Source organism: Clarias gariepinus, chromosome 26 (assembly GCF_024256425.1).
Source record: "Clarias gariepinus isolate MV-2021 ecotype Netherlands chromosome 26, CGAR_prim_01v2, whole genome shotgun sequence".
In the NCBI taxonomy this organism is placed as follows: Eukaryota; Metazoa; Chordata; class Actinopteri; order Siluriformes; family Clariidae; genus Clarias; species Clarias gariepinus.
The window spans coordinates 11,363,986-11,378,288 of NC_071125.1; the positions used below are offsets into that span (position 1 = coordinate 11,363,986).

General features: G+C 36.1%; 1 protein-coding gene across 1 annotated transcript in view; it reads left to right on the forward strand.

The window, feature by feature from the left end:
* The window catches only part of sycp2l (synaptonemal complex protein 2-like), a 36,519-nt gene extending 27,809 nt beyond the window's left edge, over positions 1–8,710 (forward strand). The window contains exons 31-33 of the mRNA XM_053487408.1: positions 7,850–7,908; positions 7,993–8,089; positions 8,584–8,710. Coding sequence (XP_053343383.1) covers positions 7,850–7,908; positions 7,993–8,077 — 144 coding nt within the window. The 3' untranslated portion in view covers positions 8,078–8,089; positions 8,584–8,710. The remainder of the gene's footprint in view (positions 1–7,849; positions 7,909–7,992; positions 8,090–8,583) is intronic.
* The last annotated feature ends 5,593 nt before the right edge of the window (positions 8,711–14,303 follow it).

Genomic DNA, 14,303 nt, shown 5'->3' on the forward strand with positions numbered 1-14,303 from the left:
ATGTTCCTACTGCCATACATGATTGTGGGTATGGAGTTTTGGGGCTCATTTGTGCCCTACTGTCTGCAGATGTTTGTATCTCTCACTTGTATCTGCAAACATTTCTCTTTTTCTCTGATCAGAAAATATTGTTTCTAAAAAGCTGTGATTTGGATGAATGCTTGTTGCTGTGAGGTGTACGAATGGAGATGATGCAGCTCATTGCTTTTTTGTTCTTTGTGAAATTGTTCCAATTGTTTTTAGAAAAAAATATATAAATTATGTTGAGCAAAAAATATATAATTGTCTAGAATTTGAATTGGCTATTGCAAAATGTCACATTTCTTTAAGATTTAGGGAATTTGGCAAATGCCGTTATCCAGAGAGGCTTACATTGTTATTTTTGACATGTGAGATTCATTTCCTTAGGCGTGGTTATGGTTTTTGGCCACATGATGGCAGTGTGGGAAACGGGGACAGTGATTTAATCAAGTGGATGGGTATGCTTTATATTGTACAGTATATTCGTGTCGAAATCAAATCTAAATTCAAATTTTATTTGTCACATAGTCATACACAGTATGATATGAAGTGAAAAATCTATGATCGCTAGTAACCTTAACACTAGATTACATATACATTTACAGTTACATATACAGTGCAACCTTGGATTACGAGCATAATTTTTTACGGAAGCAGGTTTGTATTCCAAAACACTTGTAAACTAAATTTAATTTTCCTATAAAAAAATAATGGAAACTCAAATTATTTGTTCCACAGCCCCCCAAAAAATACACAATTAACCATAACCAATACGGAATATAAAGTAAAAATAAAACAAATTAACCTGCACTTTAACTTAAAAAAAAAAAAAAAAAGATTAAATAAATCCCGACAGATAAGTGTTTCCGTTTATGCACGCAGGCGCGGTGTGTGTGTAAAGCTAATGTAAGAGGAGACTCTTACATTTAGCCCTTCCCGTCTCCCCCTTCTCATCTTACACAGTAAACCTTTCTCCTCACACACACACACACACACACACACACACACACACACACACACACACACAGACATTAACGGAAAGACTGTTTTGTCTGAAAAATTAGCAAGGAACATCGCTAACGCACTCGTGTATGCGCATACTAACAAAATCACTGCTGTAAAACAAATGAACCTGCTCTTTACCTTTGAAAAGAATCGTAAAAAGAGCAGTGTTTCTGTGTAGAGCAGTGTGTGCGGCGTGCCGGTTCACACACACGCGCACACTCTCTCTCTCTCTCTCTCTCTCTCTCTCTCTCTCTCTCTCTCTCTTTCTCTCTCACCTTTTATGTGTGCGTGTTTGTGTGTGTGTGAAGCACCCCCTCCCCTCCCCACACTAAAGATGAGAGAGAGTGTGTGACCCGGCACGGTGTCAAATTATGCGCGCGCACACAACGACGGGCTGAGGGTTAAGCTCTGTAATGAGACTCTTTTGCTTTACACAGCGCACGCACGCGTGTTATAAGAAACAGTACAGTACATGCGCGCTGTACACACGTACTTACAAACAAAATAAAATGTTTTACACACACAGTGTTAAAGTAAACAGTACACGCGTGCACGAATGTTGATAATACCAGTAAGAGACGAGTACTAAGACCCAGCAGGGGAGATGATTACCCACAATTCTGCAATGCAAGAGAGAGAAAAACCATTGGCTTAGTTATGATCTTGTGGCGCTCGGCATCAAAAAAAGAAGCGCATGCGTGATAAATTATACTCTGTACACAAAGACTTGCTCATTTTCCAAGTCAAAATTAATTAAAAATCTTTGCTTGTCTTGCGGAACACTCGCAAATTGCGTTACTCGCAATCCGAGGTTTCACTGTAGTTTTCAAATAAGAATATGAAATAAGACGGAAAAAATCCAAATATAGAAAAACTTTTAGCTGTAAAAATTTATATTATAATACATGTATAATAAATAGAATTGAAATGGAATTATGATATACCTTGTCCAGTTATGAGCAAGACAACATACAGAAAAATGTGAAAAACAAAGTTCAAAGTTCCATGGTGTGCAAAATGTGCAAATGTGAGTTAATGTTTAATGTGCATCGTCATGAGTAATAAAATTGTAGACAGTTAAGTCCTACAGGATGTGGTGTTATGATTGCCAGTCCATATAGACTGTGGGAAGAAGCTTCTCCTCAGTCTCTCCGTGTTGGCCTTCAGGGACGAAATCGCTTTCCTGACTACAACAGAGAGAACCAGTTCATTATTGGGGTGGCTGAGGTCCTTAATGATTTTCCTGGCCTTGGTCCAGCACTGCTTGTTGTAGATAGAGTGCAGGTCAGGGAGTTTGGTACAGATGATGTGCTCAGCTGATCCCACCACCCTTTGAGTTCGTCTATCTGACATGGTGCTGTTTTCAAACCAGGTTATGATGTTTTCTTTCAGGATGCTCTCTCTGGTGCAGGAGTAAAAGTTCCTAAAAACCTTGAAGGGCAGTCTATTGACTTTTAAGCATCTTAGCATAGACTTTTAAGAGAGATGCCGTCGGACCTTTTTCACCACGTTGGTGATGTGACAGGACCATGATAGGTTCTGCGTGATGTGAGCACGAGTATCTGAAGCTGTCCACCCTCTCCACTGGGCTCTCGATCAAGGGTGTCTGGTAGTTTCTTACCTGCTTTGTACTGAAGTCCACTATCAGCTCATTTGTCTTTCTGATGTTAAGGCAGTGGTTCTCAAACATTTTCTGTCGTTTCCCATTTATGGGGGTGGGCAAATTTTTAAGTCCCTCTTTTCAACAAAATGATAACGAAATCGGCCAAGTTTACTATTTATTGAAATATCAGTTTCTAAACCAATAAGATCAAATAACACAAAGTTCAAAACAGATAAAATACACGTGCAATTGTTATAACAGGCTTACTTCGTCACTTATCTAGAGATTAGAGAGACTTATTAACGTGACTGGGATGTGTCGTCTCCAAGTGTCTTCCTACTTTGTTGGGTCTCATGCCGTCTGCTGCCAGCGGTTTAAGACACACAGGTCTCTCCTTTGCCCCACCATCCCCAACATAAATCCAAGTGCAACATGGGCTTCATCAGTTTCTTTTTGGTTGATTAGGCTGATAGTGCTAAATCGCGTGCTTTTTTGTGGGCCATGTAACAAATGTATCTATTGACGTTATTATGCTCACTACATACAGTATGCTACTGACCCGGTTTGTGTCCGCAGTAAAGTTAGTTTTAGAATTCAATAGCTGCGTAAATAAACCCGCAAATAGGATACTCACATATATTTCCTCTCTACATTGTCTTTAAGCTCCATCCGCCTTAAAGTATACATGTTTAAAAGCATAAACACCATTATTCTCTAGGGCGCAACGAATGATTTAGGGATCATCGCAAAATGCCGCACACCAACAAAAAGCGTAGAGTGATATTGATCTTCCCTTTTGTTCAGCACCTGAAGGATCAAAAAGCAACTTTGTTGCCACACTGGAAATTAGAAATGCCAGACTAGTACTGCCTGATAGAATATTACTTTTTAACAAAAATACAGAAACATCAGCATACATATTGGAATAAATGAAATTACATATATAATACCGAATGTTTCCTTATATATTGTTCCTCTGCAATTAACATGCTGACGTTAAACTGTTGCACTGTGGTTACACTTTTATTTTAATTTACTTGTATTAATGATCCATTTCTTTGCGTGTGATTGTTTAGTTTCGAGTGTCTGATCTTTATTGTCAATAAAGAAAAGCATGGATTAAAATAGGTACTTTCCTATTATTTTCCACTAATTCCCTCCCGTTCATTGCGCCCTACCTGTCATGTCTGTATTCCCCACTAGGGCGTGCCCCACACTTTGAGAACCACTGTGTGAAGGTTGTTCCTTTGGCTCCAGTTCTCCAGATTTATAATCTTCTCCTGTGCCAGAGATACGTTCGCGTTCATCATACTGGATGTTGATGTTTAATTCTTTATTATTGTCCTTAGTCCCTGCCACAGGCTTTTAGAGTCGTAGACGGCAGTGTGAAATTTTAGGCCATTGCAGATGGTTTTATTTACTCATAGATTCAGATTGGAGAACGTTCAGATTGACATGCATTTTACGATAAAATCCACTAGCTGCTCGATGACTTTTCTTTGGTAGAGGAAGGGTGGGTAGAGGAAGGGTGGGTACAGAGTCAATAGCCCTTTCAGTGCTACTAGAATTATTCGACAAATCTATATTATGGCATGAATTAAGTAAAGAGAAAAGACAGTCCATCATAACTTTTTAAAAAAAAAAGGTAGGTCAATCTAAAAAAAATTAAAACCCTTGAATATATCCCCAAATGCAGTCGCCAAAACCTTTGAACTCTATAATGAAACTGGTGCTTCCCAGGAAAACCAAGAACTAACTCTGCTGCAGAGGATAAGTTTATTAGAATGACCAGCTTTAGAAACCACTGGTTTATAGCCCCATAGATTGCAACACCCCTGATATGATTAAATTGCAGCATAGACACCATTACATCAGAAGAACAAGAAGAAGAAGAGCTTTGTCTTGGCCAAGAAATTCAAGAAATGGAAAGTAGATCAGTAGAAAACTATCTTTAAGCAAATTTTAGATTTTTGGTTCTAATTGCTATGTCTTTCTTAGACGTACAAAGGTTGAACAGACGGTTCCAGAATGGGTGGTTCCCACTAGGAGGCATAGGGGAGAAGCACTGATGGTCTGTGGTGACTTAGTTAAATTGTGGCGCACACTTATTCAGCATGGCTACCACAGCATTTTGCCGTGATGCCATCCCATGTGGTTTGGGCTTAATCGGGCCATCATTTGTTTTTTAACAGGACAATAAACCCAAACACACCTCTAAGTATGTGAGAGCTATTTGTACAAGAAGATTGGCCTCCACAATCATCTGATCTAAATTCAACTAAGATGGTTGGGGTAAGTTAAACCGGAGAGTAAAGAAAGACCAGCCAAACACGTACTCAAGATCTCTGGGAACTACTTCAAGATTGATAGAAAACCCTTTCAGGTGACTGCCTCATAAGGCTGACATTAATTATACGGTATAAACACCTTTTAGATACTCACCACTACCATGCTGGTCATCAGAGCTTAAAATTTACCTTTCTACAGACTTCTATATGGTGAAATGCAAAACTCTATGAGATGGAAAATTAGATGCAGTTTTGATCACACTGCTGCAAAAGTAAATGGAGTACTAATGATACATACTTTCCTTATGTCATTGTAATCTGTTAAAAACCTGATACAGTTTCATCCCTGATGTCATGGTTATTACCCAAAATGATAAATATTAAATGCAAAAACCTTTATGCAAACCTTTTAAAAATTAGAAGTAGTGTCTATACAAGATAATATATTTATCCCCTGTTTCTTTCATGAATGTATGAGATTTTACCACCATTTAAAAGATTTCAGTGAGCAGGAAGTAGTCAAGTATTTTTGTTAAGGATTTTTGCCTTCACTTACCATCCAAGATAAGACTTCTTCTCTTTAACAGCAAGGACAGCTATATGCATAATACATATAAATTCATTTATAGAACAGTTCAGAATACCCACTGTGTTGCAGTGCTTTGTTAATCTCAAATATTAACTTTATACATAATTGCTAAGGGGAAAAATCCAGCAGCAAGAATGTAATCAAACCTGGTCTATCTACTTTACCCATCAAATATAATGAGAGGGGGAGAGCATTTTAAAACTGGCTAATTTCAGAACAAAGTATATAGGAGACCATCTGAAACTATTTTCGTAAATAAGGTTTCTTTGTCTTTTGGCTAATTCCTTTTAGGGGTCGCCACAGCGAATCATCTGCCTCCACCTAAACCTATCCTCTGCTTCCTCTTCTCTCAACCCAACTAACTTCATGTCCTCTCTCACTGCATCCATAAATCTCCTTTTTGGTCTTCCTTTAGATCTCCTGCCTGGCAGTTCCAACCTCAGCATCCTTCTACTTCACAATCTCTCCTCTGAACATGTCCAAATGTTCTCAAATAAGGCTAAATGTAATGTAGTGTAATTAAATAAGCCATTACTATTTTGGAGTCAGGTCCCTACTGTAAATCTGATTCTAAACACACGTGGCTTCTTAACATCTGATCACTAGTCATTAAGGAAGCACAGACTAAATGTACTGATTAATTTTAGACTAATTAATGTTTTTGCATTTTTATTTTAATCCGCATCCTATCATGCAAACTCAACTGTTTCTTTTAGCTCACTCTCTTAGGGCACCTGGTGAAATGAACTTAATTTACAAACCTGAAATTGGCTGTGTTCACACCACCACACTGTGTAGTAAAGACCACACAAAGAAAAAAAAACAAGGCAGACAGGACATAAATCATGACGGGTATGCAGTAGTTAGTAACACTAGTGAATCAGTTGACAAGGTCATGGGCACGCAGGGTCACTGATGCACATGAAGAGCAAGGGCTAAGGGTAGTATTACTGTCCAAGCATGAAGTGCGCTATATCAGAGTTGATTTTTCTGTTAAATCCAAAGTAAGCTTGATGATCTCAAAATGATCTCACTATGGTCTTGAATATAAAAGCGTACAAGAGAAAAATGTTGCTGGTAGATGTTCAGGTGTTGATGGGTGCTAGTAAAAAGAGATGTTTGTTTTTATTAAAAATACCATTAATAGATGACAAGGTGTTCCTTTGTGTCATGAGTAGCTGACAGTTTTAGCAGTATATTTTCAGTGTACATATTACAGTGGAACCTTGGATTATGAGCATAATTAGTAAATCACTCACATAATAGAAAATCCAAATTTTCCAACAAGAAATAATGAAAATTGTAATTATTCGTTCCATAGCCCAAATTAATAAATACATAAAAATAATTAATACAAAATATAAGGTAAAAATAAAACGAATTAACTTGCACTTTACCTTTAAAAAAAGAAAAAATAAATACAGACATAAGTGTTTCCGTTTATGCGCGCAGGCACACTGTGTATGAAGTGAGAGGAGGAATCAGCCTCCCCCTTTTCATCTTACAAATTAAACCTTTTCCTCTCTTATTTGAATTTCGCACAAATGAACACACATTAACGAGAAGACTGATTTGCAGAAAGAAATAGCAAGGAACATCGCTAATGACACTTGCGTGAACACATACTTACAGAATCACTGCTGTAAAGTAAAACAACCAGATAAATGACCCTGCAATTTACCTTTGAAAAGAATTGCGACAGAGCAATCTTTCTGTGTAAAGCTGTGGTGTGCGTCTAAAGCCGAGATTGGGGGGGGGGTATAAAGGCGAGAGTGTGTGTGAGAGAGTGTGAGAGAGAGAGAAGGAGCACAGTGTCAAATTACGCGCATGCGCACATAATGACAGAGAAGGAGAAAATGGTTCTTTTGCTTTACACAATTAAGCAGCGCAAGAGAGAAAAAACATTGGCTCAGTTGTGATCGCTTGACGTCAAGACAAGAAACGCATGCGTGATGCATGATACTCAGTACTCGTAAACCAAGTCTTGCTTATTTTTCAAGTTAAAATTTATTAAACCGCAAGTGTTCCATAATTATTATTATTATTTTAAGTATTCCAATAATAATAATAATTATTGTTGTTGTTTCCACATTGTATGCACATGCTGGACCACCCAGTGTGATGGGAAAGCAGGGCTTGATCATTAAAAGTAAAGCAGATGGGAAGTATAGTAAATGTGTCTCATGCTTAGCTTTGCCACACACAAGATAAATAAAATTGTATTTCAATTAGTCATAATAAAATGTTCATCTCCACATGTCCCTCAGTGCACATTGGAATCATCCTTGTTTATTGTATTACACTTTTGCGCTTAAGTTTTGCTGCCATTTTTCTTTTTTCCAGGGTTTTTGGCAGTCAGAGGCTGATGCAATGAAGGCCTTCTGTAATAAACAGCTAAAGAGGTAGTCTAAAATATGACGGAGTGTGGTCAACATCTTAGGCCTATCTTGTTTTTAAAACTAGTTTGGTTTTTCTATTCCGTCTAGGTTGGATTCTCTAGAGTTATTTTCAGAGGGTGCCCAAGCCCCACAGAGGCAAGCAGAGGGAACAGAAGCACATAAAACATGGTAAACACATACCATGGTAGGCATAACATCTCACTGCATTTTTGAGACCTACATATCACCTATAGTACGGCGTTTTATTAAAATCAGGTGCACTTAATTTTGTGCAACTGGGTCAAAAAAAATTTTTATTCTGATTTAAAGAGGACATATTTTACAAAATTCTGATGGAGCAAAAAAAAAAAAGTCCAAATAATGTAATTTGGATGGAAATAAATTAGATTGCATTAGGTTTTCAAAATGATGCCATGCCAAACAAAGCATATTCTGTTCAATAAAATACTGAAAAATGTAGTGGGTTTTTTTGTTGTTGTTGTTGCTAGGCAGTGTATTATGCTTAGTAATAAATAAAATAGCATGCGAAAAAATTACAATGATGTACAGTGGATTTATAAAAATGTTTTTATAGAAATAAGATGTTATTTTTTATTTAATTTTTTTTTTTACAGAATTTACATCATTTTAAGTATTAAACATATATTAATTTTGAAAATATTCGTTATTTTACTGCAGATCCAGTTGCTGGGACCGAAGACTAAGACTTTCTAAGGAAGTATTTTTTTTTTTTTCACTGCCTGCAGATTCCAGACAGAAAACGGAAACTAAACATGACTAATTAAAAACCATTATGAGCATTGCATACGTTAAAATTTGTACATTTTGTTTACATACAATTTATGTTGACATAAAAATTTTATTTGCTTAAAACTTCTCTAATGTGTGTGGGGGGGGGAGCTAACGAGGCATGGGGCACTAAGTGACATTTATCTCAGCTTGTTTTAATGGGGTAAAACATTTTTGGTTTTGATCCTACACTTTGAATCCCTTTATTTAAAAAAAGAGAATGTTGCAGACTCTTAAAGTGGTGACTCTTAAAGACAAGCTATAACATTTGGCTACAATATAACAATTTTTTATTTTTTTTATATTTGATTACTGATCATGAGACTGCATGCACAAAGACGAGCTGTCTAATGTATGTTTCTCATACAGTAGTTTTCTACCAGACTTAAACCTAAAACAAACATTTTTATCTCCTAGATTAAAGTTGGAAAACTGTATCTTGCCCTGCCTCCTTTAACATGCACAGAAGCAGTTAAATGCATTATAACTTAGTTGTTTTCTGAGTTATAAAGAATAGAATTGGTTAATAGTTGACCAAATAAAAACCTAATTTGATGGTGGTAAAATAAAACATTTGTTGCTCATGTACATTTGTAAATAGTGCTGTATTACTTCTGAGAATGTTTAACTCCAGAAATCTAGGCTTTATTCCACCAGCCTCCAGAAAGTAATCTAACAATTGTATTAAATTAAACAAGAAATATGGAATATGTGCTTACCTATGCACTTATTTAATTGTGTGGCAGTAGCACAATGCCTGACACCTTGCAGATCCAGATCAAGAGCATCAGTTGATGTTCACATAAACATCATAAATGGGATAAAGTGTGAACAGTGCACCCTAAAAAATGCTGGGTTACTATTGGACTAACTAAATGCTGGGTTAATTTAACCCAGCAAAATGGGTTATTTTTTTAACCCAGCAAAATGGGTCAAATATTCAACCCAAATGCTGGGTCATATTTAACTATAATGCTGGGTTAATTCTACCACATAAATTGGTTAAATGTTCTACCCAGATGTTGGTTCATTTTAACTGGAATGTTGAGTTAATTCTACCTCACAAATAGGTTATTATTATTTTCATGTTTTACAGTGAATCTGAAAAAACTACCCACGTCTATTAAACAGTTAAATTACTTTGATATACTGGTTTATTACAAAAATAAAACTTAAAAGTTTTGCAAACCATACATATATGCAATAAACAACATCCTATTAAATGTTCATAGAAAAAAACGTTTATTTTTCAAAAGCACAAGAACAGATAATCAACAGCGACATCATTACTATACTATTACTCACAAGGGCAGAATGGAGTAATAACACAAATAGGCTGAGGCAGCTTCTACAGAGCAGGATCTCTCTGTGACATTAGATATCTTTTCTTCAGAACAAAACTATCCAGCCCTGGTCTCATTTTAACATACAAACACTGTCTATGACTTTTCAAGTAGGCCTCGCTATTTCATAGCAACATTACAAAAAGTCCTATACAGGTGCACACTACTTTAAATAATTAATGTCAAAAATATAAAATGCCTTGAAGCACACATCAACCGCCCCAAGTAGTGTGCATTGCTCCAGAGCCTGTCCCACCAGAATGACGAATGCCTGAGAGCAGCGCTGGTCATCTCCCAACGTCAGGATGTACAGTAGGGGTACGGCCTTGATACTTCAGCCTGCTGGAGGTATTCTGTTGGTGCCAACCTTAGAAAGAAATGAAAAAAAGTTAAAAATTGGTTGAATAACAAAGATTAAACTGAATAAGACTATCAATTTAATGTGTAATAGGATTTATACTAAATAAAAAAATTACAAAGATAGTGTATAGGTAACATGAAACAAAAACATGGAGACAGCTACTACCAAAAATAAAATAAGCAAAATAAGCATGGCTTTTGGAATAAAGCTCATATATAAAAATATATTATTTTTAAAAAAAAATTTTTTTAGTCAGACTAGTTGATCTTGTGGTTTGCGTTGATTTTAAGCTAATTACCGAGGAGATGCATTGTCATAGCTGGTGTCATACTGGCACATTACAATCACCCAAATATTAATACTTCCATCTAGTAGTTATCTGTACAGCTGACTAATAGTTAATTTAGCTGAGTCACAAGCAACTTTGGTTAAAGAGGGCTACCTGGTTAGCTTACATGCAGCAGTCATATTTGCATACTACTTACCAAAGGGGGAAAGGTGTAAAATATTGTTCTAACTCGGGAGAAACGCGGGCGACTTTTGACCGCGGAGTAAATTACTAACTAGTGAAAAACGGGAGGGTTAGCAGGTGTGTATATTTGTGAGAGGGTCAGTGTTTTGTAACACCCCAGCATTTTATTGTCTCAAACAGTGAGATTAATAAAGTTCTAATGTTAACTAAATGCTAGCGTCATGCTAATACTACAGTTACAGTTTCGTCACCACGCAAACATTCTACAGAGAAAGATAAAAAGCTCAGACATCTTATCCGTTTTTTTCACACACAGGTGGGGTTCTGTGGCTAACTATAGCAGCTATTGTCAGCTAAATTATCTTACCTCAGACCAGCCTGAAAGTTTAAGTGTAACCTTAACACGGTAACAGTAATAAATCTTACATATAGTAATATTTTTTTCAGTCATATGTGACTTAGGTGAGTGAACATGTGTATACAGACCTTGTATTTAACGTCATTTTCCCTTAAATGAACCGTCATCAGCGGTGTGGGAGCTCAAGAGAGACACGAAGCTCTGACTGACAGCCGCTGAATCCACCGGTGAACTTTGGGGAGGAGCCACCAAACTTCAACCCAGCAGCTGGGTTACACAAAAACTACCCAACTCTCTGTAAATAACCCAGAAAAATGACCCAACAGAGGCAACCCAGCGCTTGGGTAGAAAAAACAACCCAGCGTTTTTTAGAGTGTGTGACTAACTGTGGCAGGATTATTGGCATCAGATGGGCTTGTCTAAGCTTATCAGAAAATGCTGATCTAGGATTTTCTCATTCAACAGTCTGTATTGGTTATACAGAATGTTACAAAAATATGAATAAATAAACAAACAAACTTTAACTGTGGGTAGATATAATAATTCATATGATATCACTATACCACTGTGTTGAGAAGGAAAACAAATTAGTAATTATAAAACATACTTTGGGTGGATTGTACAACAACAGAATACCATGTTGGGTCCGACTCCTCTTAACCAGTAATATGAATCTAAGCCCATCATGTACAGGCTCACTTAAACTAAACAGGTAAAGATAAGATAAAATGTTTTTTCTTTTCCTAGTCTTCGGCAGTCCTGTTTTGACCCTGATATCCTCAGGTTTTTGTTCTTGGCTGTGGATTTTTGCTATTGTAGCCCAGTTACCTAAATGGCCAATGTGTGTTCTGAGAGACTTTTCTGCCAACCATGTTCTGCTCAATATGGTTCTTAACATTCTCCTTTGGTCCCTGTCATTAACAAGGTATTTTAGCATGTAGACTGAATTTAGACAAAAATACCAGAAAATATTTATTTGGCAAATACTAGTTTATTTTGAGATAAACAAAAGCACATGTTAAGTAAGAAATAAATGTATGTTATTTCCTATTTACCAAACTCAAATATAGATGTATACTTGACATATACTTTAAGGTCAAACTACCTTAAATAGTTTTAGATCTAAATATTACTGATTTTTTTTTTTTTTTTATAAATCAAAAGAATGAAAATTTGCTACAATCCAGAGAACTAGTCCAACATTCTTTATAAAAATGTAGAGTTTACTAAGTTTGTGTATGATGCATTTCAGGGCAATAAAAAATGTCTACACTTTTTGCCGTAAATAAAAATAGGATACAGTAGCCAGATACCGTAATTAATTGATAGTAATTGACAGTAAACCATTGACATTTGAGGTATGATGTACTGCTATTTGTAGTTCTATTTAACAAATAATTTAAGATTTTATATTCTTCAGTCATTTTGATACATTTCAGAATAATTTGTACAATCTCAACATCCATCTGGTCATTTGTGCACATAAAATCAATGTCTTATTCCTTGGAGCCAATTGCAAATGTGTTGGTGTATTTAGGCAAATGGTTATGTACAATTTTCTATTGTTTGCTACATTATCAATTGCTTATGTTGTGAAATTCTTGATGTCTTATGTTGGTCCTCTGTTGAACAGTTTTTCCCCATTAAGGTATTAGTTAGTTGAATAAGTCATTATGCAAAATGGCTGTCAAGCAGCTTTTCTACACATTTTAACACTTCTTTTACATTTTACAATGTGAAATTTTCTTCACATGTCCCAGGTAGGAACTATGTGTCAGAGACTGGGATGAACCATGATACAGCGTAAAGCATACAGGGGTAAGCGCCTTGCTCAGGGGCCCAATAGTGGCAGATGTGGCTTGAACCACTGACCTTTTGATCAGCAACCCAGAAGAGCTTCACCTGAATGAGCTACCATTGTCTCCAGGGGAATGGTTGACATGTTAGATCAACAATGATTGTCTAGTTCTAAATGGATGGCTGCCATGGATACATGTGAGATAGCAGCAGATAATTACAGAGGCTAAAAGGATATTCCAAAATATTTTTTTTCATGCTACAGTACATTGACAAGAAAATAATATCACTGTGATGTGGATTGGAATCGGTGGGCCAATAGTTTAAATTTTTAATTTTGTATTTCTATCATTTATGCAATCTAAATGATCCACAGAAATCATTTATCTTTGTACTGCTAAAAAGTGTAGGCTTGTCATTTTCAGTCACTACCATTATAAACCTTAGCCATAGTTTTGATCAGAATATCCAGTACACATTAACAACATGGCTAAGACTTAATTTTCTTGTCCATAAACAATGGCTCAAGGACTTGTTATTCTGTTGACAATGGAATGTCCATTGACATAAATATTTTAAAGAGATAACCTAAGTATTTTAAGCAAGATATGGGCTTTTGCAGATAATCCATTGGTTTAATGGTATTTGTACAAATTGTTTTGAGAAATGCAATTACTGTTTTGAAAATGTTAAGGATGATTCAAGAAATGTTTGAAAGCTATTTGCAAAGTACTTAAATGAAAGTAAGACCTGTAGGTATAACTGTGTGTATATACAAGTGTAAGAGGAAACTGAAGCAGTCTTTTAGGTTGTACAGACAGGGAATGAATATAAATAGAATGAATAATGGGAATGGTAAAAATCTGAGTAAAAAAAAAATACAATTAATCAAGCGAGGCAACGTTCAATGTAAATAAAGGCAGTTATAAGATTTCGGGGCTTGCTTTACAAAGAAGCAATATAAATAAGATTTTGATATTCATGATGCTAGGGTCAAATTAAGATTGATACTACACACTTTTGGTACCCTAGCAAGGCACAGTGTTTTTGGGGTTCAGGTTGTGTCTTCTTATGTGGTCATATGATCACACTCTATTCACAACATCACAAGAGAAGACACTAGTCCTTATTTCACTTTATGGCGTTAAATTCTAAAGTTCCAAAATCAATTTGAAAATGACTTTATTCATTTTCCATTTTTCTGGGTTTGTGGCCGTGATCCAGGACAAAATTAAGCAATTAAAAAAAAAAAAAAAAAAACAGCCTACAACATACGTC